General features: G+C 49.7%; 1 protein-coding gene across 3 annotated transcripts in view; it reads right to left on the reverse strand.

Annotated features, from left to right (window-relative positions):
• Window positions 1–27572, reverse strand: part of PPM1H (protein phosphatase, Mg2+/Mn2+ dependent 1H) — a 235934-nt gene that overhangs the window by 29542 nt on the left and 178820 nt on the right. For 2 of the 3 annotated variants that reach the window (XM_059683480.1, XM_059683482.1), the window contains exons 7-8: window positions 13388–13451; window positions 9812–9919 (exon numbers count right to left, since the gene is read on the reverse strand). In XM_059683480.1, coding sequence (XP_059539463.1) covers window positions 9812–9919; window positions 13388–13451 — 172 coding nt within the window. Of the gene's footprint in view, window positions 1–2323; window positions 3409–9811; window positions 9920–13387; window positions 13452–27572 lie in introns of those variants that run through there. The other variant, XM_059683481.1, reaches the window with a different exon arrangement.

Below are 27572 nucleotides of genomic sequence, written 5' to 3' on the forward strand. Positions count from 1 at the left end.
CATAATTGTATACTTTAAATATACCACAGGTATTCTTGAGGGTTTCTTTTTTCTTCTGCAATCTACAGACAAAATAGACATTTGACTTTGGAGGGGAGGTATGTCCTAGTAGCTCAGAAAGTTTCTAAACAGCTAAAATGTTAGGTAGTGTGAAGAGCGGCCTGAAGTTGTACCCAGTGCCTGGCTGGCTGCTATGGCACAGGCTCCGTTTTCTCCACAGGCCCGGGCTTTACAACTCAGAGAGATGAGTGAGTTCCAGGGAGGAATTTCCTGCTTACATGGTGGGTTCTCCCACGACCTGCCCCTTCCTCTGGGCTTCCAATGGCTAGCTCACCACTGAACCAAAGGCTCACTGAGTAATCAGTGAACAAATGGGCTTGAATCTGGCTCATTCATCATTTGGAGAGTAAGCCTGTGCTCACTAACATGCCTGTTTACGGAGATGAGGGTCAGAGGAGCCCCAGCCTGCGAGTGGAAGTACATGGGTGCCGTGTAGATGCACCGACTGGGTCAGCGCTCCGAAGACAGCGAGGTGCACACAGAGACCACACGTCCCCGTCTGCCTGAGACAGTTTTGGTCCGTGTTGTTTTCTCAGTATTATTATTAATAGTGCCCCATTTGACTCTCAAAAATGCCCTGGTTGAGAGGCTACATTATATGGTCACTTGACATATAGAAAAGGAAACAATCGCTGCTCTTTACTCTTCTGGGTGCTACTGCCGACCAGCAGGACGGAGAGTAACCATGGCGTGTCACAAGACAGTGTGGCAAAGTTTACAGTCATTATTTTTTTTAACTTCACTCTGCTTCACCTTATATCAAATCCACCATCAGTTCTAGTCACATTGTTTAGTTGGTTTGAAATGTCTCTTAGGTTTCTGTCCCTGCCTCAGCTCAGCTCCTCACTGCCAGGAGTTTCAGTCCTACACCAGCTCCCTGCGTCCCTCTCTCCACCATCCACTCCCCACCCACCTGCTGTTCCAGGCTGCTTCCCATCACCGTCTTCACCATGCTACTCCCCTGGCTGAAGACCTTCTCTCCTGCTGCGGGTCCAGGTCAAGGCCCTTCACAACAATTAGGTTGATTAAATATAGCCCATTGCCCTTCAAGTTCATCTTCCAAGCTCTATGACCCTCTAAGGCAGTGGTTCTTAACCTTGGCTGCACATTAGAATCACCTGGGAATCTTTTTAAAATCCTGATTTCTGGGCCTCATCCTCCGGAAGTTCTGTTTCTTTGTTATGGGGTGGCGCCACAACATTAGTAACAAAGAAACAGAATTTCTGGAGGGTGAGGCCCAGAAATCAGTATTTTAAAAAGATTCCCAGGCCCTGACTGGTTTGGCTCAGTGGATAGAGCGTCGGCCTGCGGACTGAAGGGTCCCAGGTTCGATTCCAGTCAAGGGCACCAAAAAAAATAAAAAGATTCCCAGGTGATTCTAATGTGCAGCCAACGTTGAGAACCACTGCTAAGGCAAGTTTTATTCACACCAGACTCACTCCTGCTTTCCTCTTTTTCTTGTCCTACTTATCTTGATCTTCTTCCGATTATATGGTTGTCTCTCCCTTCTCTGAATGCCCCTGGTCTCTTAGGAAGCAGGAATCACAGGCTTTATGGCTTAGTCTTTGGCTGGTCTTACCTCCCAACTGGCCCAAAATTCTAGCTCCTTGAGGACAAGTTCCCCAGTGTTCTCCTCAATGCATATCACTGGGCCCAAGACCCCTCTGTAAAGAGCCAGGGAAATGTGTGGTGTCGATGGTGAAGAGAAGCTAGGAACTCATATGTTTTATGCCAGGTTCTGTGCTAGGGACTTTATGTATGTCGTTTGTTCCTTAGGTTCTTGGGTATAACAACCCCACTGTCCTCTTTTTTATTGAAGAGGAAGCGGAGATTTAGGTAAAGTAACATTCTCAAGGTCACACAGCCAATCTTGAGTTTCTAACCACTATATCACACCGCCTCCTGAAGTATTTGTGAGGGGTCTAGGGAATTTTTTAAAACAAGTTTTTCCTCTTCTACTGCCCAAAGATAATTACTGTGACCATTTTAGAAAACTTCCTTCAAGATTTATATAAACATAGACATGTATATGTGTGTACATACACATGTAACCTTTCTTTACCTACTTTGACCACAATCTTAGTATATACAATCATGTTGCTTCACTTAATATAGCACAACCACTGCCCATGTCATTACACACCAATGTTTCTTCTGACTTGGCCAGACTGTAGAGCAGCCGTGGGCAAACTACGGCCCGCGGGCCAGATCTGGCCCGTTTGAAATGAATAAAACTAAAAAAAAAAAGACCGTACCCTTTTATGTAATGATTTACTTTGAATTTATATTAGTCCACACAAACACTCCATCCATGCTTTTGTTCCGGCCCTCCGGTCCAGTTTAAGAACCCATTGTGGCCCTCGAGTCAAAAAGTTTGCCCACCCCTGCTGTAGAGAGTACACAATACAGTAAAACATTCTCTTTCCCCCAAGTGGGACTTTGGCTTGGGGCACGAGAAGCTACCAAGAATCAGACTGTAAATGTTAAGGTGTCAACCTGAGTTCTTAAATATTGTTCCTGTTTTCATGGGAGATAACAGGGGAGCCACAAACAAAAGTGTCCTTCTCCCTTATTGGGGAAGTCAGTCCTGGGAACCCCTCAGTGTGAAGCCTTCCAGAAGCCGGTGGGGAAGGCAGGCTTGTATTTACTGACCACGGAGCAGGCCTTGTGCCAGGCAATTCCATGGATGTTCTCGTCTGCTCCTCCCAGCACCGTGTCGGTGCAGGCATTTCCACCCAGCCTGCAGGCACGCCACGGGGGCCTGGGGCTGCGCTGGACTTCCGATGCCAGAGTCGCCGTTCTACCTTCTTTTAGAGAAGGCTGTTTCTTTCAGATAAAAGGAAACATCGTGTCTCAGTGAAGAAAACCAAGAATGGGCTAAACGAGTGAACTGCAGTTGCAAACAACAGCTGCCAGGAATCTTGAACACGAAGGAGAGGAAAAATGAAGCCGAGAGGAAATGGAGCTCCCTGCGGTTCCGTCTGGCAGGAGCAGGAGGAGGAACGGCTGCATGGAGGAGGGGGTGGCTTTGCAAACTGGCCCCCATGAAGAAAAAGACCTCATTCTTTCAGGAGCTCAAAAGGGGGCAAAAGGCAACAGCAGTCTTAGAGTGGAGGCCGGAAAGTGTGAGTGACGTTAGAGGAATCCTAGCTCTGCTGAGGACCCGACAGGCCAGAAAGGGGCGTCGAGCACAGAACATCTGGAAGTTGGGGCCTCAGGCCTGGGCCAAGCTGCCTGCGCTGAACATGGTGTGTGTGCTGGGCTGGGCTGGGCGAACTGCAGAGCTGAGGCGGTGGGTCCAGGCTCCGGGGCCTTTGGTTCACAAATCCTTCCTTCTCTCCTTGAACTCTTTAGGACGGTGTGAAAGAAAAGGTGAATGGTGATGAGCTTCATTGAGCAACAGGATGGGAGACCTGGCTGGGAGGAGAGGCTGCATCTCACGCTGTCGCTCGGAGACCACAAGATGCCGGGACCCGGGGAGAGCCAACGCCCCTCCCCGGACCAGCAGGCCTGCGCTGGTTGGCGGGCCCTCTTGCAGAATTCCGTTCTTGGCCAGAAGTCCCTGCCGTAGACCTCGGGAGATCTGAGGAAGGCTCAGTAAACCTGGCGGCTGCTCTTCAGGTTTGGCAAACTCGAGGTTTTTCCAGTGCCTCGCGTCCAGCAAAACTGAAAATGTGTTTGGCTAGAAACCCTCCTCTAATTTTTATTTTTATTTTTTTGGTAAATTTGATCCACATGCTTTTGATTTATTTTTATTTAACTCATCACGTCGGATTAGGAGCTACAATGATGAAGGGAACAGTGCTGATTTCCAAGAAGGTTTTTTAGCCTCTTTTCTTAGAACTAAATCACCTCTCCCCCACCCCACCGTTGCAGCCATCAGACTGAGCTGGGTTTGTAATTTAGAGCCCAAATGTGAAAGGGATCCATGCTTGGCAAAGACGAAGCACAGCGCAGGAATGCTCTTAGGAAGTCATGGTCGGAAAGCCGGGGAAGGGTGGGGCTGGGCGATGAAGACAGGCAGGGAGTCCGCTGTTCTTCACTGGATGGTTTAAATCCATTTACTTGGCTTCCTGGGCTCCCAACAGAAGCCCTAGCTGTTTCTCTAGAGCAGGGGTCCTCAAACTTTTTAAACAGGGGGCCAGTTCACTGTCCCTCAGACCGTTGGAGGGCCGGACTATAGTTTAGAAAAAAACTATGAACAAATTCCTATGCACACTGCACATATCTTATTTTGAAGTAAAAAAACAAAACGGGAACAAATAGAATATTTGTATTTGCATGTGGCCCGCGGGCCGTAGTTTGAGGACCCCTGCTCTAGAGATAGACTTTAATACTGCCCCTCAGGGAAAGACGCTCCTGTCCCCAGAATGGGGGTGAGGGTCCCCTGTACTCATCTCCTTTTCTCTACACTCCTCCATGGTAGCCAATCCAAGGGGCTCCTCTTCCCTCTCATCTCCCTCCGCCTTTCCTGGCTCTGCCTAAGGCCGCTCCATCTGGAAGCATTTAAAATGTACAACAATTTTAATCTCGTGCAAAGGAATATTGGGATCCATACAACATACCCATTAAGCTAAATTATAGGTACACAATCTTATTTTGCACAATTCTGTCTGGCCCAGGTTGGCACACACTGAACACCATTGCTGCCTTTCCCAATTACTTTTTCTACTACATCATCATCTCATCTTCTCCTACAACTTAAGTCTGAGGCCGGCAGTATTTCTCTGAAAAACTGGACACTGAGGTCCCAAGACCAAGGTCTCTCTTCAGAGCCCCTCGAACCAGCACTCAGTGGGTCCCTTGGCCACTATCCAAAGAAATATCCTTGAGCTCGGCTTCTCTCCCCTATGCGCACTGATTGAATTGGACAGACCTTGGTATAAATACCATCTTGCCACTTAATAACTGTACACTGTTGGGGGAGTTATTTCACTTCTCTGGGTCTCAATTTCCCATTCTATAAAAGGGGTATAATAATCACATGTAGTTCACAGAGCTGTGAGGATTAAGTGAGATACTGCATATATAAAATAAATAAAGTATGTTGTCTGGTCCAGACCGAGTAGTTAACAAATGTGACCTGTTATCCTATCTAATAAAAGAGAAACATGGTAATTAGCTGTACATCCGCTACCCTTCCCATTGGCTAATCAGGGCGATATGCAAATTAACTGCCAGCCAAGATGGCAGCTGGCAGCCAGGCAGCTTGAAGCGAACATGAGGCTTGCTTGCTTCAGTGACGGAGGACTCCAACCTTCCCCGCCTGCTGCTGCAAGCCTCTGAGCTGCAACTCTAAGCAACTATGTTACAAATATAGAAGCTAAACAAAACCCCAGAAACCTGCTTTAGTCCATCGGGCTTCAGCCAGCAGGATCGCAACATTGTTTCAAATACAGAAGGTAAACAAAGGCCAGAAACCTGCTTTCAGCAGCGGAGGCCTAAGAGCTGGAGCCAAGCCTCAAAGCTAAAGCTGGCCCAGAATAAAAAAAGAAAAAGAAAAAAAGGAGCGGTTGGGAGCTTCAGTCACCCGCCAGCCTGAAAACAGCCCTCAGCCCCTCACCCAGACTGGCCAGGTACCCCAGTGGGGACCCCCACCCTGAAGGGGGTGTGACCAGCTGCAAACAGCCATCATCCCCTTACCCAGGCTGGCCAGGCACCCAGTGGGGACCCCCACCCTGATCCAGGACACCCTTCAGGGCAAACCAGCTGGCCCCCACCCATGCACCAGACCTCTATCCTATATAGTAAAAGGGTAATATGCCTCCCAGTTCCGGGATCAGCGGAGCCGAGAGGTATCCTGGCACCGGGATCAGTGTGACAGGGGGCAGCGCCCAAACCCCCTGATCGCCCTGTGGCTCTGTGTGTGACAGGGGGCGGGGCCACAACCTCCCTATCCGCCCTGCTCTGTTTGTGACAGGGGAAGGCGCCCCAACCCCCTGATCAGCCCTGCTCTGTGCCTGATAGGGGGAGCTCCCCAACCCCATGATCGCCCTGCGGCTCTGTGTGTGACAGGGTGCAGCGCCCCAACCCCCTGATCAGCCCTGCTCTGTGTGTGACAGGGGGCAGCGCCCCAACCCCCTGATCGGCCCTGCTCTGTGTGTGACGGGGTAGAGCCATAACCTCCCCATTGGCCCTGCCCTGAGTGTGAGAGTGGCGGCGCCCCAACCCCCTGATCGGCCCTGCTCTGTGGGTGATAGAGGGCGGCGCCACAACCCCCTGATCCGCCCTGCTCTGTGCATGACAGGGGGCGGTGCCCCAACTCCCCTATCGGCCCTACTCTGTGAGTGACAGGGGGGAGCTCCTCAACCCCCTGATCGGCCCTGCTCTGTGCGTGACAGGGGGGAGCTTCCCAACCCCCTGATCGGCCCTGCTCTGTGCGTGACAGGAGGGAGCTCCCCAACCCCCTGATGGGTCCTGCTCTGTGCGTGACAGGGGGCAGCGCCCCAACCCCCTGATTGGCCCTGCTCTGTGCATGACAGGGGGTGGCGCCGCAACCTCCCCATCGACCCTGCCTTGAGTGTGACAGGGGGCGGTGCCCCAGCCCCCCAATCGGCCCTACCCTGAGCGTGACTGAGTGTGGCATCGCAACCTCCCAATCCGCCATGCTCTGTGCATGACAGGGGGTGACACCCCAACTCCCCAATCGGCCCTGCTCTGAGCCCGACCAGGGGCTGCACCTAGGGATTGGGCCTGCCCTCTGCCACCCGGGAGCAGTCCTAAGCCAGCAGGTCGTTATCTCCCGAGGGGTCCCAGACTGCGAGAAGGCACAGGCCGGGCTGAGGGACCCCCCCCCCCGCCCCCCTTCCCCCGAGTGCACAAATTTTTGTGCACCAGGCCTCTAGTTATTATTATAAAAAACTCAACACTTTATTCAACTCTACACTTCTCTAAGACCATGTAAATTTTTCCGAAGATTGCCAGTTTCCTCTTGAATCCTTCCTCATTCCTCACCAATGTGGGACCAACCAACCCACTTCCCTGCAAACCGGCATCACTGAAGACAGATGACTGGGGTTTCTGATCAACCAGCTGGGAAGCTGCATCAGTCCTCAGGGAGAGTCCCACACAGGCCCACGTGTTAAAGCTACAGTCGCTTCTTGGGATGCACAGCAGCAGAACGACTGGAATAGCTATAATTTAACTGCATTAGAGATCATTCTCCTTCAAACCAAACCAAGCCTCTTCTCACTTTATATAGAAAGCATATGTGTGTCCGGGGGTGGGAGGTGAGAAGGTTTTCACTGCTTTAAGGAGCAAAATGGTTACTTAGTGTTTCCCGAGACACTCGCCGCCACGGGAACACGAGTCGCACTGCATCTGTCCCTTTTGGAAAGCAGAAAGGTGACGGCACCATTGAATATGTCTGATAAGTGCCTCTCCCAAGAGGGAAAACAGAAATGCCTGAGGTTAGTATTGATTGTTTTTCTCTGGCCAGGAACCGTTTCAGCAGTAATGTATGGATCCTGATATGGACCAGAACCGAGGGACCAGGACGCTTTGACGTAATAGTGGTCATCATCAAGCACAATTGCTAGGAGGGCTAAAGAGAGACATTTGCAAGCTTTTGATGAGTGGTAATTATCACTTCTACCCAGCTAACCTCATCTGACATCCTAGGTGATCTCAGGAAATCTGTGTGTCTTCCATGCCTGATACTTACTAGGGACCTCCCTCTCGGTGGCCTCCTCTGCCTGTGGCTGGGTGTATTTTGGATGCCAGCCTCAGCAAGAGAAGAAACGATCCCTGCTCACAGCCCTGCCAAAGGGGCAGGCCTAGGTGACGGTGTCCACCAGTGGCTCTGGAGGGGACACACAGACTGAAGGGGCAATCTACGGACGGGAAAGTCACTGCAGCCAATGAGATTCCCCTCTGGTGATCGGGACCCGGGAAAGGGAGAAACTGGGTTGACCGGCAGCAGAGACTAGAACTGGCTGGTCCCATTAATGGCAGCACGCTCACGAAAAGTGCAGCCTCCCCCTGCTGAGGCTCTCCAGGACGCACTGGGCCCAGGACCACCTCCCCACACAGCCTGGCTGCTCACGCGTTCTTCTAGTAGACACCACAAACATCTCTTCCAACAGCTTCAGAATAAACATGTCCCTTTTCCTGAGTTAGCTTGAGTGGGTTTCTGTTTCCTCCAACAGAAAGAGCCTTCACTCACACAGCTCCGCCCCTTGGGAAGAACATGCAGACGGAGCCCTGGCTGAACATCCTGGGCACTGCCAGCGCAAGGCATCACTTCAACCACCAGCCCCACGGGAGGCAACCCGCCTCACTCCTCCCTGGCTCCCTTCTACCGATAAAGCTCTCCCCCTCCCGGCCTCCCCTGTAGCGAGGGGAGGTCATGTGAGATAGTTCTGGCCAAAGGTTTGCAAGTGAGTGTCTGTCAGGACAGAGAGGAGCGTCCCTCCTGTGTTGTGTGAAAATGTCATGCTTGGAGCTGCTGCCACCATCTTGCAACACCAAAGTGAAAGTCAGACAAGAGAGATTCCAGCCCTGGCACATTGGAGATGCTATGCCACTGGCAGCCCCCAAATAACAGATGCCTTGTTATGTGAGAAAAGTATATCCCTAAACTACCATTAGATTTTTCTATAACTTAGGAGCAAAGTCTTTTTGAAATTATGTACTCTGAAATAGACCTTGATATTATTTCCTGTACTGTATGAAAAATGATTTTTTTAACCCAAATTTATGACTAGCTTTTCAATTAGCTTCTCCATATATCAACTGAATGATAGCAGCTCTCCAGGTAATTAAAAATCTAAGAGGAGAGCCCTAGCCAGTTTGGCTCAGTGGAAAGAGCATCGGCCTGCGGACTGAAGGGTCCTGGTTCAATTCCGGTCAATGGCACGTACATTGGTTTTAGGTTCCCCGGCCCTGGTTGAGGTGTGTGCAGGAGGCAACCAATTGATGTGTCTCTCTCACATCGATATTTCTTTCTGTCTCTGTTTCACCCTCTCCCTTCCACTCTCTCTAAAAAGCAACGGGGAAAATGTTCTTGGGTGAGGATTAACAAAAAAACGAAACAAAACAAAATCTAAGAGGAGAGAAAAATATACATCACCAACTATGCTATAAGGCAGAAAGTGCACACGCTGTACTAGCAAGAGGCAGCTGCTCTCCATCTGGAGTAGAGGGAAGACATTACTGCTGATTGAGGGGGTGGGGGGAGTCACAGAAGTCTCCACAGGAAGAGCATTTAAGTTAAATTCTAGAGAAAAAAAGAATTTGGGTGGATGGAGATGGGTAGGAAGGGCATTAGAGGTAGAAGGAATCGGTTAAGTAAATAATGGGAAACTGAGTCATGTGTAGGGAATAGTAAATTCCTTCAGGCTGCAGTAGGGGAACAAAGATCAGATTAAAAAGTTAGACCAATTTATAACAAGCCTTGAATGCCAAAAAAAGGGAGTCTGGGCTTTATTCTCCAGGTCATGTGCTGTTTAAAGGTTCTACGCAAACAAGGTCACAGTAGCTGTTTGGGAAAATCTACTTAATAGCCATATGTGGGGTGGATTGAGGAGGCAGGGGATGCCACTAGGAGGCTATGCAGCTACCAGGACAGAGGCCATGAGGGTAGAAACAGGACAGTCAATGTGAGAATGGGGTGGGAAGGAGCAACAGACATGAGAGAGAGCACAGAAGTACATGCTAGACAAGCCGACTGCAGTTGGATATGGGGTGAGAGTCACAGGAGGAACAAAGTAAGAAAATACTTTATTGTACAAAATAGAAACAAAAACAGTACCTCTGGAGCTGAAGACAGGAATGGCTTTATGTAGATGTTGGAGTCATGCACCTTCAGGTCATGGTCCCCCAGTCCCCTGGTCACTCCGATAGTTGCCATCACTCGGGCCTGGGAGGAAAGCAGAAGGTCATGAGAAACACTCCCACGTACGTACGAGCAGTGCAGCCGCCATGGGCCCAGAGAGAAACAATACTTTCCCAATTCCTCTTGCCTCTTGCTACTAAACAATGTGGGTAGCTGTTTCCAAGGAAGGGCTCGCTCACCAAGATCACTTATGTCCTTAGCGAGTGGCTTTTCCACCAGTTATCTTAAGGTTGATGGGTGGCTGTTGTCTCTTTCCAGCTTTCTTTTGTAGAGACTGAAGGGAAGGGTGTCCAATAAACTAAATCCAATACATGTGTGATGTCTACAGCTACTAATTTCAGTTCCAACCAAATCCAACAGCATCCATCCATTTGTCCATCTGTCTGTCATACACCCATTCCACAAGTACTTGCGGAACACCAGCTATATCTCTGGCACCGTAATAGGCACTAGTAAAAGATGCAAAGAAGTCAGTGGCAGCTCCTATCCTCCCAAAGCTCATATTTTACACTGTATAGCTGGAGAAAATAAACCATTAGCAATGTGCAACCTTCCCTTTCTCCACAAATTCCCTCTGGGTGGATTAACAAGAGGGAATTACCACACAGAGGCCTCTAGGCTGAGACCCCACCACCGGTGTGCTTCAGGTTTTCCGAACACCTTAAGGAAGCAAGGCTATTACTCCTAATGCCTACGCACTCAGCCTTCATACTTCCCAGGATGCCACAGGTTTGATCTACCCAGACGTTTAGTGCAGGCACCATGCTGTGGGGGACAAATGTCTATGGACTCGTCCCTACTATAAAGGAACCTGGTAAGGGAGAGAAGAGGCACATGGCTAGTGATATATAAAATACGGCCAATATGAAAGACATATAAACAATGGGTGGTGCGAGTTCAGAGGAGGTAAAACTTCTGCTGAGAAGGTTCCTTGGAGGTGGCACTAAATTTCTATGCAGAAGCACAGGCAGCATCAAGACGGGTAAACACAGAGGGATGAAGCTCATTCTGGGGGGAGTGAAGCTCGATGCCCTAACACTGGGTCATCAATGATGTATCTGGTGTACGTTCAAAGCTCCGAGCTTGAATCCTCACTTCATTGCTCGGGTAATAAGAATAACTCATAAATGCTAAGAGATTTTACAATCTCACACATCACCATCACCTTCCCCCTAGTTTCCCCCAAAAGGCTGTGGAGTTTGGAGCTGGTTTTAGATCAGAAGGTGGGCAAGTTTACATTAAACGTGGAAATGAAAGCATGACATGCTTTTCAAAGGCAGGAATCTCAGGGGGTACAATGCAGACACTGATGTGAAGCTGGGCCCTCTGGTCTCAGCACCTGGCTGCAATGTCTCTGTCTGCAGGAAGAATGCAGTGACTCAGGTGTTTGTCCTGATTGGGATCTGGCTTCAGAGCCTCCTCATCTTCGCTCCAGGTCGGGAGCCACGTCTCTGCAGAAACCCTCTGCTCTGCCAAGGCGGGGAGGGGGAAGGGGCCAGCCCCCTCCCAGCTGGTAAGTGTTCAACTCGAGATGCGGAAACCGCGTCCCTGCTCTTCTCCCTGCACTGGCACCTCCTCTGGCTGCAGGAAGCACAGTGGGCGTGTTGGTCCAAAACACAGTGATGTTTCTGATAGTTACTGAGTTAGTTTACAAAGTATATAGTGTCACCCCACAAGGCTGAAAGCACTGGCAGAAATAAAATGAAAAGTGACAGCTGTGGTATTCTATTCGGAAACTCCGGGGCAGGCGTATGCAGAGGGAAGCGCCTAAAGGATGGGGTGGCACGGACGGACGGACGGATGGACGGACGCATGCTGGTGAAGTTGCCTTGGGCTGCCTGGATGTGGGGCAGCCAGGCGACAGAGCCATGCGGCCTTTAAATAGGTCACAGCTCCTGCGACAGCACTGTCCAGCTGCACATCACAGGGCTGCCGAGCCCCAATTACCTGACACGCTGGAGAAGTGCGATGTCCTGGTAAATGGAACTTTTCCTTGACTGGGAAAACCTTGCTCCTTTAAATCTTTCTGTTGATAATCTTCAAAGAGCACATTTGTCCATTTTCGTTACGTGGAGGACGTACACTGAACATAAGGGAGTGGCTGACTCAATCCTCATGTAGTTGCTGAAGGCCTGCCCTGTGTCAGGTGCCAGGCTTGACAGGGACTAGGCATACAGCCCTCAGAGGATGTGGCCCTGAGCCCCCTGGTCTCACTGGTGCTGCAGGAGACATAGAGGATCTCAGCCTCCGGGGAACTCCAGGTGCCGCTGGGCACTGGGCTGAGCGAGCGCATTAATGGTACCCCCGGTGCGGAAAGGTTCCAGCACTTCTCTCGGGAACAGAGCCCTGCCTTGTCACGATCCTCAGCCATGTACTGCGAGGTGGCTGTCCCGTCTCCAGGAAAGGGGCAAGTTCATTTGAAAAGTGGTCGCTGAATGGATCAGACAGTCATGTTTCACTTCCCTCCATGAAATGCCTTCCCATGGAATCACCGCTGGGCTCCATGCAGCTCTCAAATCTAACTGACTCATTCCCTCTCTCACAGATGCACACACGCGTTTCACACGCACACACACGCGCACACGCACACACGCGCACACACACACACACGCACAGTTCTGCTCAGGAAGGCATCCTCCAGTTTTCTTATGAGTCAGCTCCTCCTGCTAAAAACGATCAAACGCTGGGAAAATGTCAGTTGAACATTCCTCTGAAAGTGGCCACATTCTTCACTCCTCACTGGCACTCTCAGCCCCTGGCTGGAACGTCTCTGTTTGCAGGAAGAATGCAGTGACTCAGAAGGTGTTTGTTCTGGTGTTTGTTGGGAACTGGCTTCAGAGCCACCTCATCTCCGCTCCCGGACGGCAGCCTCCCCCAGGCTCCGCGCACAGACCCTCTGATACGACAGCTTCCTCCGCGTCAGCAGTGCCCGCTGCTCAGCGTGCGGGGCTGACGGGGCCTGGGTGCGGGTGAGGAGTGCTCTGTGCTGTCCCAGCACGCGCGTGGGTCCCTGAGGTCCTAGAGCTTCGTCACAGTAAGGCTCTGGGTGCCCTCCCACAGGCCACGTGGAGAAGCAGACTTGCAGGTGGGGTGTGAGCACGAGGAGGCAGAGGGCCCCGGCTCCGCGTCGGGGACCACCCCTTGCAGCTGCGTGGCTGTGCCTGAGCGGTTCTGACCTCGAGTCTCAGCTGCCTCGTCCGCCAGCTCTGCCTGCCTGTGGCTTGTCAGACGCACGATGCGCTGATGTACGTGAAAGTGGTCATGTTGCACAAAATGCAATTTTCACAAAACTTGACTCTCCCCCCCTGAGCTCGCCGCACCCCTCCCAAACCTGCCACCACGGGGCCCTGAGGACAGGAGGCCTGAAGGACACGGGAGGCGACTCTCTCAGCTGTCAGGGCCGTAGGACCAGGTGCTGCAGAGTGGAACGCACAGGCCGCCCTGGCTCTGCAGAGACAGCCTTGTTCTCCGTCTGGGGGAGGTGATGCCTACCTTCTTGCCTTCTCCGTATATTAGGGGAAACTTCAAGTCATCATCCTCAATGGTTTTGTATGCCCTGTGGGGGATAAACAACATTCTTTAACAGGTTTGCACTCAATTAGGGATCCGCTCCCCGCACACGGCTGCTCGGTGCTTTCCTTTCCCTGAGACCCCATCCGCTGAGCACACTGCCAAGCTCTTTCTTCATAAAGAGTTACTCTCCCTACAGAAGTGTGTGTGTGTGTGTGTGTGTGTGTGCACATATGTTAATGAACCAGAAAATAAGGTTTTATATGCTTGAAGAGGGAAAAACTAAGTTGGCCCATTCATAATGAGCAAGAAGGGGAGGTGGGTTCCTGTCCTGAGCATGTAGGCCATGGGATAATGAAGTGCCCAGCATCGTGACAGGGCCTTGTCATTAACCTGAAACTGTGAGAAACAGCGCAGCTCTGACATGGATGGAGAGTGAAAATGCGCCAAGAGCCAGTTCTCACCTTCGGGGGTTGTTTACACCAAAGCAGCCTGGTGTGGGGATGGCTGGAGAAGGGATATTTAGAGCCTGCTTGACCTCAGTGTGATATTCAAGGTTGGCAGAAAATGCTGTTTCACAATAGCTATTAAATGGCCATTCGACACACAGAAAATCCGGTTTATGCTTCAATGGTTTCAGACATGGTTGTCCAGATGCCATGCACACACGGCGGAGGCCAGGGCTGGGGAGCAAATGAAGCCCGTGTCTTGCAATTTTGCTCATAAGGAATTTTAAAAACAAGCCAACGAACATAGCACCCGATTACCACCTGCGCCCCGGGCAAGTCGCTTCACCTGTGTAGGTCTCCGTTTCCTCATCTAGAAAACGAGGGTAATCACGCAGGATGTAAACAGCTTAGGTCAGAGCCTGGCACTTAGTAAGTACCCAATTAGTGAGCTATTACTAATATTGAGGACATCATTAATACTTGGCACACCAGTTCCCCTCTCTTCAAAACGGGGATGACACTGCCTACTCACCACCTCAAAGAAATATTAGGGAGACGAAGTAGAGGTTGGGGTGGGTTCTACTAGGTTAGGTTCTATAAGCAAGATGCTTTTCTAAAATAACGTCCCCTGCCCTAGCCAGTTTGGCTCAGTGGATAGAGTGTCGGCCTGCAGACGGGCGAGTCGTGGGTTGGATTCTGGTCAAGGGCACATGCCTGGGTTGCAGGCTCGATCTCTCATGGCGGGTGTGTAGGAGGCAGCCGATCAATGATTCTCTCTCATCATTGACGTTTCTATGTCTCGCTCCCTCTCCCTTCTTCTCTGAAATAAAAAAACATATTTAAAAATAAAAAATAAAGTAACGTCTCCTGAGGGCATGAAAAGAACTAAATTGCAAAATAGCCTCCCAGTCCCGATATATCGAGGCAAGTTGGGAGCGAACCTCTCGATATACAAGAAGAATGCAACCCAATTTAAAAGTGCAACCCCAAAGCGAAAGCAGGAAGTTACTTAGTGAACGTGCCCCTCCCCAGGGGCTAGGCTGGGCTCAGCTTCCGCACTGCTCTCTGTGCAGCCCTGGGCAGGTAGATGAGCCTCTCTGGACCTCAGGATCCTCATGACCACAGGGCAAACACGGGCTCAAAAACGGGCTTGTGAGGCTTCCAATGGGCCAGTGAATGTGATGAGCTTCGGGTGCATTCAGCACAGTGCCTGGCACAGCTGAGACCTGGCACGGGCTGGGGCGGTTGTCAGGTGAGCCCAGAGGTGCTCTAGAATTGGACTGTCAACATCAGAACCTCCCGCCCCTAAATCTATCCAATTTCCCCAAAGGGGAAACAGCTCCTTAAATGTTTTCATACTCACAGGAACTATTTAAAACACTGCAGTACACAAGTCACTGGGGAACAAGCAGCTGTTATTAGAACACAGACTCAGCTTGGGGTTGAGCGGGCCTGTAGACCAGTGGGTCGACTGCAGGTTCAGTCACCGCGGAGGGCTTTAAAGCATCCCTTTGCCCAGGTCACACCGCAGAGCAATGAAGTCTGAACCTGTGGGGGTGGGAACCAGGCACCGGGAACTTCTCTAGGCTTCCCAGGTGAGTCCATTGAGCAGCCGAGGTTGAGAGTTACTGCAGTAGACCAAGTGTCATAGGGAACATTGAAATGCAGCTGAGCGACAGCCCCATCAGCTTGACCCACAAGATGACAGACTCTATGACTCAGGGGAGACGGGGGAAATGGCCTAAGAGAGGCTCTGAAATGAGCATGAGCTGGACGTGGGGACCATGGAGGAAGAGGTGTGGAGAGTGAGAAGACAGGCTCAGACGGGTGGGGACAGTACCGGGAGAGGGGCTGGGCCAGGGGTCCAGGCACAGGAGCCTGAAATTCAATGGGAGGCAGAAGGCAGCAGCTTGAGAATCAATGACTGGAAATGACTTAGTGCTCCGGAAAGACAGGCTAAGAGCACTCTTCACAGGTGTGGAAAGGCAGCAAGAAAACGGTTCACTGACTCCACCACAAGCCCAGGGAGTCGAATTCTCCAGGGCCCAGAATTCCAGGAGCATGAGGTCTGCATTAACCATCGCTCTGAAAGACAGACATTGATCTTGAAATTGTTACCCGAGGGATCAAGACAATTGTAAGTTCTAATATTGTATTTTAGCTTACGTATCTTTATCTTCAAGAACAAAACAATCCCACTAAAAATAGAAGAGAACTCTGGATAAGGAAGGGTTATTCTGTTTCTGCCATTGCTGGTTTTCAATCAAATGTGAGCCCTCCCCTACAGATGACCAAGGTGAACAGCTATAGATAAAAAGACAAAGTACAATACCCTCCCCCTCAATCTTTCGGGGTCCTAAGCACAGTTCATCATGAAGGTAGCTGGACTTCACTCCATACTTAAGGTCTTGAATAATAAAGAACAAAAGGCTCGAGAGTTAAAACTGGTAACTTGATTGAAGAGTCTGTATAAATGAAGGCCCACTAACAGTGCCAGCAGCTATGAGTTACTGAGCACCTCTCCATGCCAAGCACTGAGCGTGGTGCTTGCTTACAGTGCCTAAAACCGCTCAAAGACTGACCTGTTTCACTTAGCATGATGCTCTCCAGGGCCCTCTATGTTGCCTCAAAGGGTAAGAGATGCTTCTTTTTCACAGCTGCAAGTGTTCCATGGTGTAAATGTACCACAGCTTTTTTATCTACTCATCTGCTGATGGGCACTTGGGCTGTTTCCAGATCTTCGCTATTGTAACTTGTGCTGCTATGAACACAGGGGTGCATACATTCTCTCTGATTGATGTTTCAGGTTTCTTAGGCTATATTCCTAGAAGTGGGATCACTGGATCAAATGGCAGATCCACATTTAATGTTTTGAGGAAACTCCATACTGTATAAGACAGTAAGAGAAAGACAAGTATCACCTGATCGCACTCACGTGGAATTTAAGTAACAAATAAACTGATGGCCCTAACCGGTTTGGCTCAGTGGATAGAGCGTCGGCCTGTGGACTCAAGGGTCCCAGGTTCGATTCCGGTCAAGGGCATGTACCTTGGCTGCGGGCACATCCCCAGTGGGGAGTGTACAGGAGGCAGCTGATCGGTGTTTCTCTCTCATCGATGTTTCTAACTCTCTATCCCTCTCCCTTCCTCTCTGTAAAAAATCAATAAAATATATTAAAAAAAAAAAGTAAACTGATGAATGGAGTGGACCCGGAGACATGGAAGCGTGGAACAGAGTGTGGAGTCTCAGAGGGAAGGCGGGGGAGGGTGGGTGGTGGGAAGTAATCAACCAAAGACCTTGAATGCATAACCCATGGACACAGACAATGGGGTGCTGAAGGCCTGGGGCGGGGTGAGGGGACAGGAGCGGGCTGGAGGGGGTCAATGGGGAAAAAAGGGGGCATACGTAATACTTTCAACAATAATTATTAAAAAAATAATAAACGTACGTAAAGACCTTATACACAAGGGGACTGAGGCTCAGAGATGCTGAGTTACTCTCCCCAGATCACACACATGTTAGTGACCCTCAGGCTAAACTAGACTTTCCCAGAAAACACACCAAAGAGATGTGGGGATTTCTTATTCTAGTTGGAGAGACTCAAGGAGACCACTGTTGTCCACTTCTCAGTGGGTGAACAGCAGGCATTTGATGAAGGGGGACTTTTGGCAAAAGAGGAAGGTGAATTTTCTGTATGAGGTGAAAGAACAAAAGGTGACCACGTGTGGACAAAACTAGCAGCTGCTGCACTACACAGTCTACAAGGGAAAACAGAAAAGGCGGGGCTGCAGCCCAGGCCACCGCGTCTGCGGTCAGAGTCCGGGGAGCCTCTCCCACAGACAGCAGGCTCCTCAGGTCTGTTCTCGCAGCTTAAGGGCCACCCCACTTTCTGCCCACCTGAAAGGCCTGCCTGCTGTTCAAACTTCACTACGGTCCACGTCTGGGCTGTGGGCCTGAATCTACGCGTCCAGCTCGGCCATGGCTTCCATCCTTCTCAACCAGGGGAGGCGAGACGATCAGGACAGGCAGAGGCTTGCAGCCTGAGAGCTCCAGGACATGGAGGCACTTATGACCGAAGATTAATGAAAAATGACTCTTCTTTCACATCAGATCCTACGATTTCTGAAATCCTGATTAAATTTTTAAAAATAACTCCCAAAACGGATTACTCACTAGTTTTACAACAGTATAACTGGGCAGAGATCATATTCAAATAATTACTTGAAGCGTAGCTGAAAGGCTTAGAAAGATTTTTAGAATAACTCTTACTTTGGGTCAATTCCTCTATGAATATTTATGAGGCCAATTGACAAAAAGATGAGATGAGAAAAAAAATTCAAGGCTTAAAAAAGGGCCAAATTAAAGGGCTTTCTCTAACACAGGGCAGTATCCTCAGAGGATTGCACTAAACACTTTTTTAAGCAATCGTTTCCCTCACCATGTGGATTCTGCAAAACTGAAAAGACAAGGCACCAGCTGTGTTGGACCCACCGAAAGGCAAAGCACTGGGAGAGACAGAAGGACCACTAGGTACCCCAGACGCAGGAAGTCTCCCTTCAGCACAGCTCATACCGGTCCCTGGCCTCTGCCATCAGGTGGGATGTTATAGACAGTCATTGTCCTAGGACAGTGGTCGGCAAACCGCAGCTCGCGAGCCACATGTGGCTCTTTGGCCCCGTGGCATGGGCCACGAAGTTTCAATCGCACCGTACGTGCGCGCCCCCCTGCACGTGGTATTTTGTGGAAGAGCCACACTCAAGGGGCCAGTTTGCCGACCACTGTCCTAGGACCTTCCTAACACCTAATGCCCACTCCACTGAAGGACGTCCCCTGCCAATTCTTACACCGACCCAAACAGCCAGTCGTTGGTATGTTTGGTCTCTCTTCTGGAAAAATATATGAAATAATCTAGTCTCTCTCTACTTGAGAGTTCTGCAAGTATTTGATGAGAGCCATCTCCAAGTTTCCACCTTCCCAGCTCCTTCAGCTGTTCTTCCCAGGACCTGGGGCACCATCTCTAACCACCCAAGCCGCTGTCCATTCAAATATTTATTAACTGAGCACCAAACACGGTGGTCGGGGCCATCCGGGGCATCCGAGCTTGTCTGCGTCCTCAGAGAAGGGCACTCAGAACGGAAAACACTTGAGCCGTGGTCCACATAGGAAGTAAGGGTTACTTCTGTGAGGCAGACTTGTTCCTCTTTAAATAGCTGCAGCTTATATTTGCATCATGTGCACGCGTCTGTGTATGTGTGGTTTAGGGTCATATACTGAAATGATGAGTAAAACCAGCACACAAACAAAGACGTCGACCGAATCAAAGCCCGTCAGTCTGCGAGGACACAGGCAAGAGAGGTTCACGGGCTCCTCTAGTTTATATTTACACAACAGGCGCTTCATTCTGAACGGAAAACTCTGCTGCCCTCGTTAGTTTTATCTTGCTGGTTTCAGTCCATTGATCCAACCCATCCAGAGGCGTCTGAATTCATGTCCTCTCACCCCAAATACCAGCTCTCCGTCTATGCTGTGTCACGTTAAATTTGGTATGTGGCTCTGCTGTCTTCCTCCACAATTTGGAAAAAATGTGAAGCAGAACCAAGTCCTTAGGGACCTTCCTCCGGGCCGAGCTAACCAGACAAGGGTGCATAACGTTTCCAGGAGGCATGTGGATGAAAGTGTGTGCAATTTGAAAGACGATTCCTGTCTGGCGGGAAGGCACAGAAGAGAGATCCAACAGCAGAGAAGACAATGAGATACTAATGCTTCAACAGGAATGGGAGGGATTTAGGATTTGAAAAGGCTGAAAACACTGATTCAAATAGACACAGTGTCTATATAGATTCTGGGCATAGCTTTCCGGCCGCCGACAAAGCAACGTAGCTGTTATCCGCACAGTGTTTCCTCATCTTGTTTGAAATGCTAAAAGAAACTATACAGTTTCTCACTGAGTCAGCACATCCACGATCATCCAGCCTAGAAACCCTATCACAAAGGGGGAGATTCCCAAGTGAGCTTGACCAATGAGTGAGTCCAAGCTGGGCCCAGATCGTACCCTCTCCTGTGGCTGCCGCTCCTCAGACCCTTCCCCCTGAAGCGAGGGGCTCTAGGGCTCCTCCTGCAGCCCACCCTCCACACGGAGACTCCACTGCCCTGATGCTGCCCGCCCCCTTTCGGAATGTTCTCCCTCCTTCTCTGATGACGCCAGTCGGTTCACAGATTGCTTTTCCACTCTTTCCCTTGATGTTATTCTCAGGAACGTTATCTGTTTTGGTAGCGACTCTGGAATCCTAACTTAGTCACTCCTACCTGCTTCCCCGAGGGCCTTCATGGCTGCTCCGTCAGCACCCGGGCCACGTGGCTGCACCAGAACGCCTTTCCTCAGAGATGCGTTCTCTGAACCATCCCTCCCCCGCCCTGGCTGTGGCTCTCGGCCAGTTCCCCTCCTCACCCAGCCATTCTCACTACCTCTGGTGGTACATGTGCCTGACCCAGCCTCCGCGTGTGGCAAATCTTTTTAATACTTCTCTTGCTAGCAGCCTACCATTCCTTGCTTCTTGATCTTATCGGAAGAAGGGAACGATAGGAATTGAGTATTTGGTCTATTAACATTACACCAAATACTGTCATCTCTACCTTCCAGATGCAGAATTGGAAAAGTGTTCAACACCTTCACTGCCACCACCCTAGTCCTGGCACCTCTTTTGCCAACAGTATTGCAGTGGCCCGTTAGGCCTCTAATAATCTAGGCACGAGAGGACGGTGCCCCGACGAGGGAGAAGGCAGTGACAGTGTTGAAAACTGTTCAGTTTTGTCCTTTACCTCTAGTCTCAGAGCAACCAGAGGAATTATTTTAAAATGTCAGATGACGTCACTACCCTCCTCTAACCCTCCAGTGGATTTCCTATTAGGCTCCAAACAAAAGCCAAGTAATAAAACAGCCTCTTTTAAAACCACGCTCCTCCCCCAAATTTCCTGTTCCCCTTCTCTGCTTGATTTTTCCCCACGGCATTGACCTCCACCTAACATTTTAAGTATTTTGCTTCTTTACTGCGTTTATTTTCTCTACTGCTCCCTGTTCATCCCCTGCCCCTTAAGTTCTATGAGGACGGAGATGTCTGTTTTGCTACCTGTGGCGCCCAGTGTCAATGGGTGTCTGACAAACATTCAACTAAGTGAGCAAATCAATGAGCACTCCGTCCCCCAGGCAGCGGCTCTATTCTTCCCTCCCTAATTCCTTGCTCTATTTATAGGCTTACACAACGAAAGCAAAGCACCTTCTGGCTTCCTGTGGTGCCTTCTAGGTCTCAGGTGTGCCGGCCGCAGCTGACACTCCTCACAGGCACGTCCCCTTCGGGCCTCTGGGCCTGGCTGCTCCTTGGAGTGTTTCTCTGAACATGTGAACTGGAGCCCCGTGCAGCCCCCGGTGCCCTCGTCCTTCTGAGGAGGAGCCACTCCTGGACTCTAGGATGCACCTTGTCTCTGGGTCAGTTTTGTAAATTTCATCACAAAAAACTTTGCTTGTATTCTTAGTCTGGCCGACAGGGCTGTACGCAAGCCTCCCACACCATTTTTCTCTTAATCCACAGTCGTCACTCCTCAGCTTAAACATCTCCATTGGCTTTCCATCAACTTAAAGTATAACCCAGCGACGGGGCCCCCCACAATCTGATCTTTGCACATTGAACTGACATCTTTTTTTAAAAAAATATATTTTATTTATTTATTTTTATTTTTTAAAAATATATTTTATTGACCTTTTACAGAGAGGAAGAGAGAGGGACAGAGAGCCAGAAACATCGATGAGAGAGAAACATCGATCAGCCGCCTCCTGCACAGCCCCTACTGGGGATGTGCCCGCAACCAAGGTACATGCCCTTGACCGGAATCGAACCTGGGACCCTTCAGTCCACAGGCCGACGCTCTAGCCACTGAGCCAAACTGGTCAGGGCAGAACTGACATCTTTTATCATCCCGCCGCGCACGTAACACTAGCTTTCTTGCTGTTTAGTTAATGTGCACGGGCCTTGGCTGGGCCTTGGCCTGCCCTCTGCCTGGGCCGTTCCTTCCCCAGGGCCTCCCTGGCTGGCTCCTGGGCGTCACTCACAGAGCCTTCCTTCTCTGGCCACTCGCCGAACAGCTCGGTGCTCCTGCTGCTCCCGCTCCAGCCCTTCCTGGCATGATCGCAGCACAAATGGAAACCACCTCATTCATTAATTCATTTATTTGTTTAAATTCTGCTCCCCTACCCCCACCGAACATTAGCTCCTGGCAGCAGGGACTCTGCTATGTCTTCGTATATGTAACTGTGCCGGCACATTATGGATGCAAAGTAGTTACTGGCTGAATGGATGAATAAATGAATGAAAGCTGGCACTTCCTCCTTTGCACACAAGCTTCCCTCTAAAGACATAATGTAAATTTTCACTTCCCCATTCATTTTGTCTTAATAAGCTTTTCTGTGGCAGAGATTCAAGGCTGAATCCCATCAGTGATATCTTGGACTTCTCTTTCATATTAAAATTTTAGGTTCCCAGCCCGGATGGTGTGCTCAGTGGTTGAGCGTCGACCTATGAACCAGGAGCACATGCCTGGGTTTTGGACTTGCTCCCCAGTGGGGGGCATGAAGGAGGCAGCCAGTCGATGATTCTCTCTCATCATTGATGTCTCTCTCTCTCTCTCTCTTTCCCTTCCTCTTTGAAGTCAATAAAAATATATTTTTAAAAAATTTTAGGATCTGCCAAAACCAGTTTGGCTCAGTGGATAGAGCGTCGGCCTGCGGACTGAAGGGTCCCAGGTTCGATTCCGGTCAAGGGCATGTACCTGGGTAGCAGGCATATCCCCAGTAGGAGATGTGCAGGGGGCAGCTGATCGATGTTTCTAACTCTCTATCTCTCTCCCTTCCTCTCTGTAAAAAATCAATAAAATATATAAAAAAAAAAATTTTAGGATCTCTTTTATCACCAACACAGGGTGGGGCAAAAGTAGGTTTATAGTTGTTCGGATAGAACATAATGCAATAATTAATAATGATGCAAGAATAAGTTCTGTGTTTTGCATAGTCATAACTGTAAACCTACCTATGCCCCACCTTATTAGCAGAAAGTCATAAGTTATAAAAAAAAAAATTAGCAGCCGTAACCTTGCCCACTGCTTCCTCCTGATAACCCCAGCACGGCGGTTTATGTGCAGGGGTTCCTTTCTCCATGTTGACTCCGGTTCAGGCCTCCGTGCGAAGACACGCCTCCACTGAAGAACATGCGTCTCTGCTGGCTTCCTCCATTCCCAGCCAGAGCCACGCCGGCTTCCTGACCCGCAGGCCAGGAGCTCCCCGTTCATGCTTTGGCATTAGCCACACAGATCACTTCCCACAGCCTCCCGGCTCTCCCGAGTCGTGACCATTAATTAGGAAAAACCCCAGAAATACCACTCGTTTCCCTAAGTCTTCATTTCCTCGGCAACCCTTCAAAGTCATTTAAGAAGAACGTGACTCTTCCCGGGGCAGCGAGGGCGCCTCCTCCCTCAGGGGCTGCCTGATCCTGTCAGCCGCGCCTGCACCCAGTCACATTCTTCCACTCGCGACCTCGGGCCAGGGCCGGCCGCCGCTCCTCCCCGGGGAAGCGGTCTTCCTGGATGCTCTCCCCGTCCTGGCGGCCCTGCTGTGCTCACGAAGAAGCCAGGCTGGGGCCAGCGGTCTGTCCTCGCGTGAACTGGCTGGGTGACCGTGGGACAGTCCCCGGACCTCACTGAATCTGCCTCTGGGGCTGCGTCCTTCATGGAAGGCTGCAAGGACGGACTGCATGTGTCTGGGAAAGTCTCTGGGAAGGACACGGCACCCTCTGTAGCTGCAGGCTGTGGCTCGGAAGGCCCCAGGGCCTCGGTCTTTCCTTCACCGCAGACGTGGAGCACAGAGAGCTGGTGACCATGGCAGGAAGGCAGCACATCCCCACAGGAAAACCGCTTCCGGCCGAGCGCCCGACACCCCATTCAAGCTTCTCTACTGTCGCCAAGGACACAAAGCGCGAAGGGCAGCCTGTCCAGAGACGTCCGCGGCTCTGCTCTGCAGACCAGCGTCCCCGAAGGATTCCCAGAGCTAAGGGGTGCTTGTGGGTCGGTCTGAAATCGTCAGAAAGGAGAATTTCCCCTCAGCTGGCCGCTCCGAACCCCTAGGAGGGAGGTGAAAGCCACAGGAAGTTTCGTTTTCTTCACAGCAGAAGCCAAGTCCCAGGCAGGGGCCGCTTCACGCTGGCCGAGCAGGTCTGCGTGGGGTGGCGGGAGAAGCTTCGAGGCCTCTGGTTCCCACCCCTGCCTTCCCACAACCAAATCTTAGCAGAAGCAGGCACCCCAGGAGCCGGGATGGAACACTACCCAGGCCTGGCTGGTCAGGAACAGACACGTACATGGAGCCCCAATGCCACGCGTGGCTTTTAAGAGCTTGGCATGACCCCAACTAAGCAATTCACCGAATCCTTAGAGGCGCTCCCGACGCGCCTCTCTCCACACCCCCCCCCCAGGCCTTCCTGGAAAAAGCAGCACAGGGTGGGCAGTCACCTCATGCTTCCCTTTCCTGGCCGGCCGCCCCGGTTCCAAAGGAATCCGACACAAAGACCAGCCCAGCCTCAGAGCGAGGCTGCTTCCTGCTCCAGGACCCGCCCCGCAGCTGGCGGCCCTCACCCTCTCCCTCTCGCTGCACGAATATCCATGCACAGGTGTTTCTTTCAGGGCAAGAAGACCTGGGCATTTTATTAGGCCTCCCCCCCCCCCCTGCCCCTTTTTAATGTCCTGGTTTCAAAGATTCACAGCTAAGAAACCCCCTGAAATTTCTTAAATTTGTCTTTGGTCAATTTTTTAAAATTTGATTGAATTTATTGGGGTGACACTGGTCAAATTATATAGGTTCCAGTGTACAATTCAATAGTACAACATCTGTATATGATATTGTGTGCTCACCATCCAAGGTTAAGTCTCCTTCTGTCACCATTTATCCCCCCTTCACCTTCTTCTACCTTCCCCCACCCCCTTTCCCTCTGGTAATCACTATACTGTCATCTGTGTCTATGAGGTTTTGTTTTATTTTGGCGATTAAGCCTTTTGCCACCCAACCCCGCAACCCTCCTCCCCTCTAACAGCTGCCAGTCTGTTTTCTGTATCTGTGAGTCTGTTTCTATATTTTGTCTGTTTATTTTGTTCATTAGATTCCTCATGAGTACAATCACATAGTATTTGTCTTTCTCTGATTTATTCCACTTAGCATAATAATCTCCAGGGCCAGCCATGCTGTCACAAAGGTTAAGATTTCCTTTTTTTTCAGCCAAGTAGTATTCCATTGTGTAAACGTACCACAGCCTTTTTATCCACTCATCTATGGATGGGCACTTGGGCTATGTTCAAATTTTGGCTATGAATGCTGCAATGAACATAGGGGTACATATATTCTTTTGTATCAGTGTTTCAGGTTTCTTCATATATATTCCCAGAAGTAGAATTGCTGGGTCATAAAGCAGTTCCGTTATTGTTTTTTAAAATATATTTTCATTGATTTTAGAGAGGAAGTGAGAGTTAGAAACATCAATGATGAGAGAGAATCATTGATTGGCTGCCTCCTGCACGCCCCCTACTGGGGATTGAGCCCGCAACCAGGGCATGTGCCCTTGACCAGAATCGAACCTGGGACCTTTCAGTCCGCAGGCTGCCATTCTATCTACGGAGCCAAACTCTAGGGCGTCCATTATTAATTTTTTGAGGAAACTCCATACTGCTGTTCACAGTAGCTGCACCAGTCTTCATTCCCAATCAACGACAGTGCAATGAGGATTCCTTTTTCTCAGGGTCCTCACCAACACCTCTTTGTTGACAGCCATCCTGACAGGTGTGAGGTGATACCTCATTGTGGTTTTAATTTGCATTTCTCTCATGATCAGTGACATTGGGCATCTTTTCATATGTCTATTGGTCATTTGTATGTCCTCTTTGGAGAAGTGTCTACTCAGGTCCTTTGCCCATTTTTTAAAGTTGGACTGTTTATTTTTTGGTGTTTAGTATAACAGGTTATTTATTATTTTTGGATATTAATCCCTCATCAGGTGTATCATTGGTGAATATGTCCTTCCGGTCAGTGGGTTTCCCTGTCATTGTGGTGATGAGGTCCTTTGCTGTGCAGAAGCTTTTTAGTTTGAGGCAGTCCTGTTAATTTTTTCTTTTGTTTCCCTTGCCCATGGAGACATATCAGAAAAAAAAATATTGCTACAAGAAATGACTTGGATTTTACGGCCTATGTTTTCTTCTAGGATTTTTATGGTTTTGAGTTTTACATTAGAGTCTTTAATCCATTTTGAGTTTATTCTTGTGTACATTGTAAGAAGGTGGTCTAATTTCATTCTTTTGCCCATATCTGTCCAATTGTTCAAACACCATTTATTGAACAGACTATCTTCTACCCCAATGTATGTTCTTGCCTCATTGTCGAGTATTAATTGACCATAAAGGCAGGGGTTTATTTCTGGTCAGTCTGTTCTGTTCCATTGATCTATATGTCTGTGTTTAAGCCAGAATCATGCTGTTTTGAATACTGTAGCCTTGTGGTATAGTTTGATATCAGGTAGTGTGATTCCTAAAATTCTGTTCTACTTTCTCAGGATTGCTGTTGCTACTTGGGAGTTTTTTGTGGTTTTGAGATATTTTACTTTATGAACTATGCCATTGGTATCTTGATAGAAATTGTGTTGAATCTACTGATCTTAGATTCCTGGATATGTTTCCCTGTGAGGCCAAGTCTCCACCGACAAATGCTATTTTGTTTTCTCCCTTTGGTCCGTGGAGGGTCATTTAAATTAATTGAAGCCTGTGGGCCCTAAGCTATCAGACAAGCTGATGTGCTTGTGCTAATATAGTGCAGCAGTCTGGATTCAGGCACAAACGTATGCACGACCTGTAATGGCGGGATTAATATTTGGTGATACGACTGGAGAGAGCTGGTAGGTGTAACGTAGTCCTCTTGTGTCTGCCTGGCTGGCTGTGATGAGAAAAACCTTCCAGCTGTCTCTCCAGGAAAACTTTTTCCAAAATGGGACCCCAATTCTGTTCCCTGACCTTGCAGTTGACCTTGAGGAAATCCCCTGATTAGTAGGTCCAACCCACAAGCCCTAAGGAACATGCCTGCCCGTCCCGTTCCTCCTGTCAGCATGCCTGAACCAGGTGCTGCCTGGAGTTCGGGGAGCCGTGACCATTCTTCTCTTTTGGCCTAAAGACGCCTCTTCCTACCAAAGCCTCTGGATGATAGCAAGAGGCAATAGGGCTCACTCTCCACTCACTGGTCTGTGTTCTCTGGGACAACAGACTGGGTTAGAGCAGAGTTCACAGTTTTTGACCTTGGTAATAAATGTATCATTCTTGGGAACCCAGTGTACTCACAAACACATCTCAAAAACAATATTTACACTTACCATGTGATCCTTTTTTCTCCCTATGCTACTTAATTTGTTTAAAATGCTTGTCTCCATACACTAAATTGAATTCACAACCCACTAATGGGTCCCTACCCACAGATGAAAACTTGGGGAGAGGAACAGAACCTGCTCCTACTATGCAGCACCAAATCAGGAGCTCAGGCTTGGACCAGATGGGACCAATGGGTTCTATGGATTCATTCACGAATATTGACTGAGCACCTACTATGTGCCAGGCACTAGCACGGGTGCTGGGAATATATAACATGAATAAAG

The sequence above is a fragment of the Myotis daubentonii genome, chromosome 2, assembly GCF_963259705.1.
Source record: "Myotis daubentonii chromosome 2, mMyoDau2.1, whole genome shotgun sequence".
Taxonomy (NCBI): domain Eukaryota; kingdom Metazoa; phylum Chordata; class Mammalia; order Chiroptera; family Vespertilionidae; genus Myotis; species Myotis daubentonii.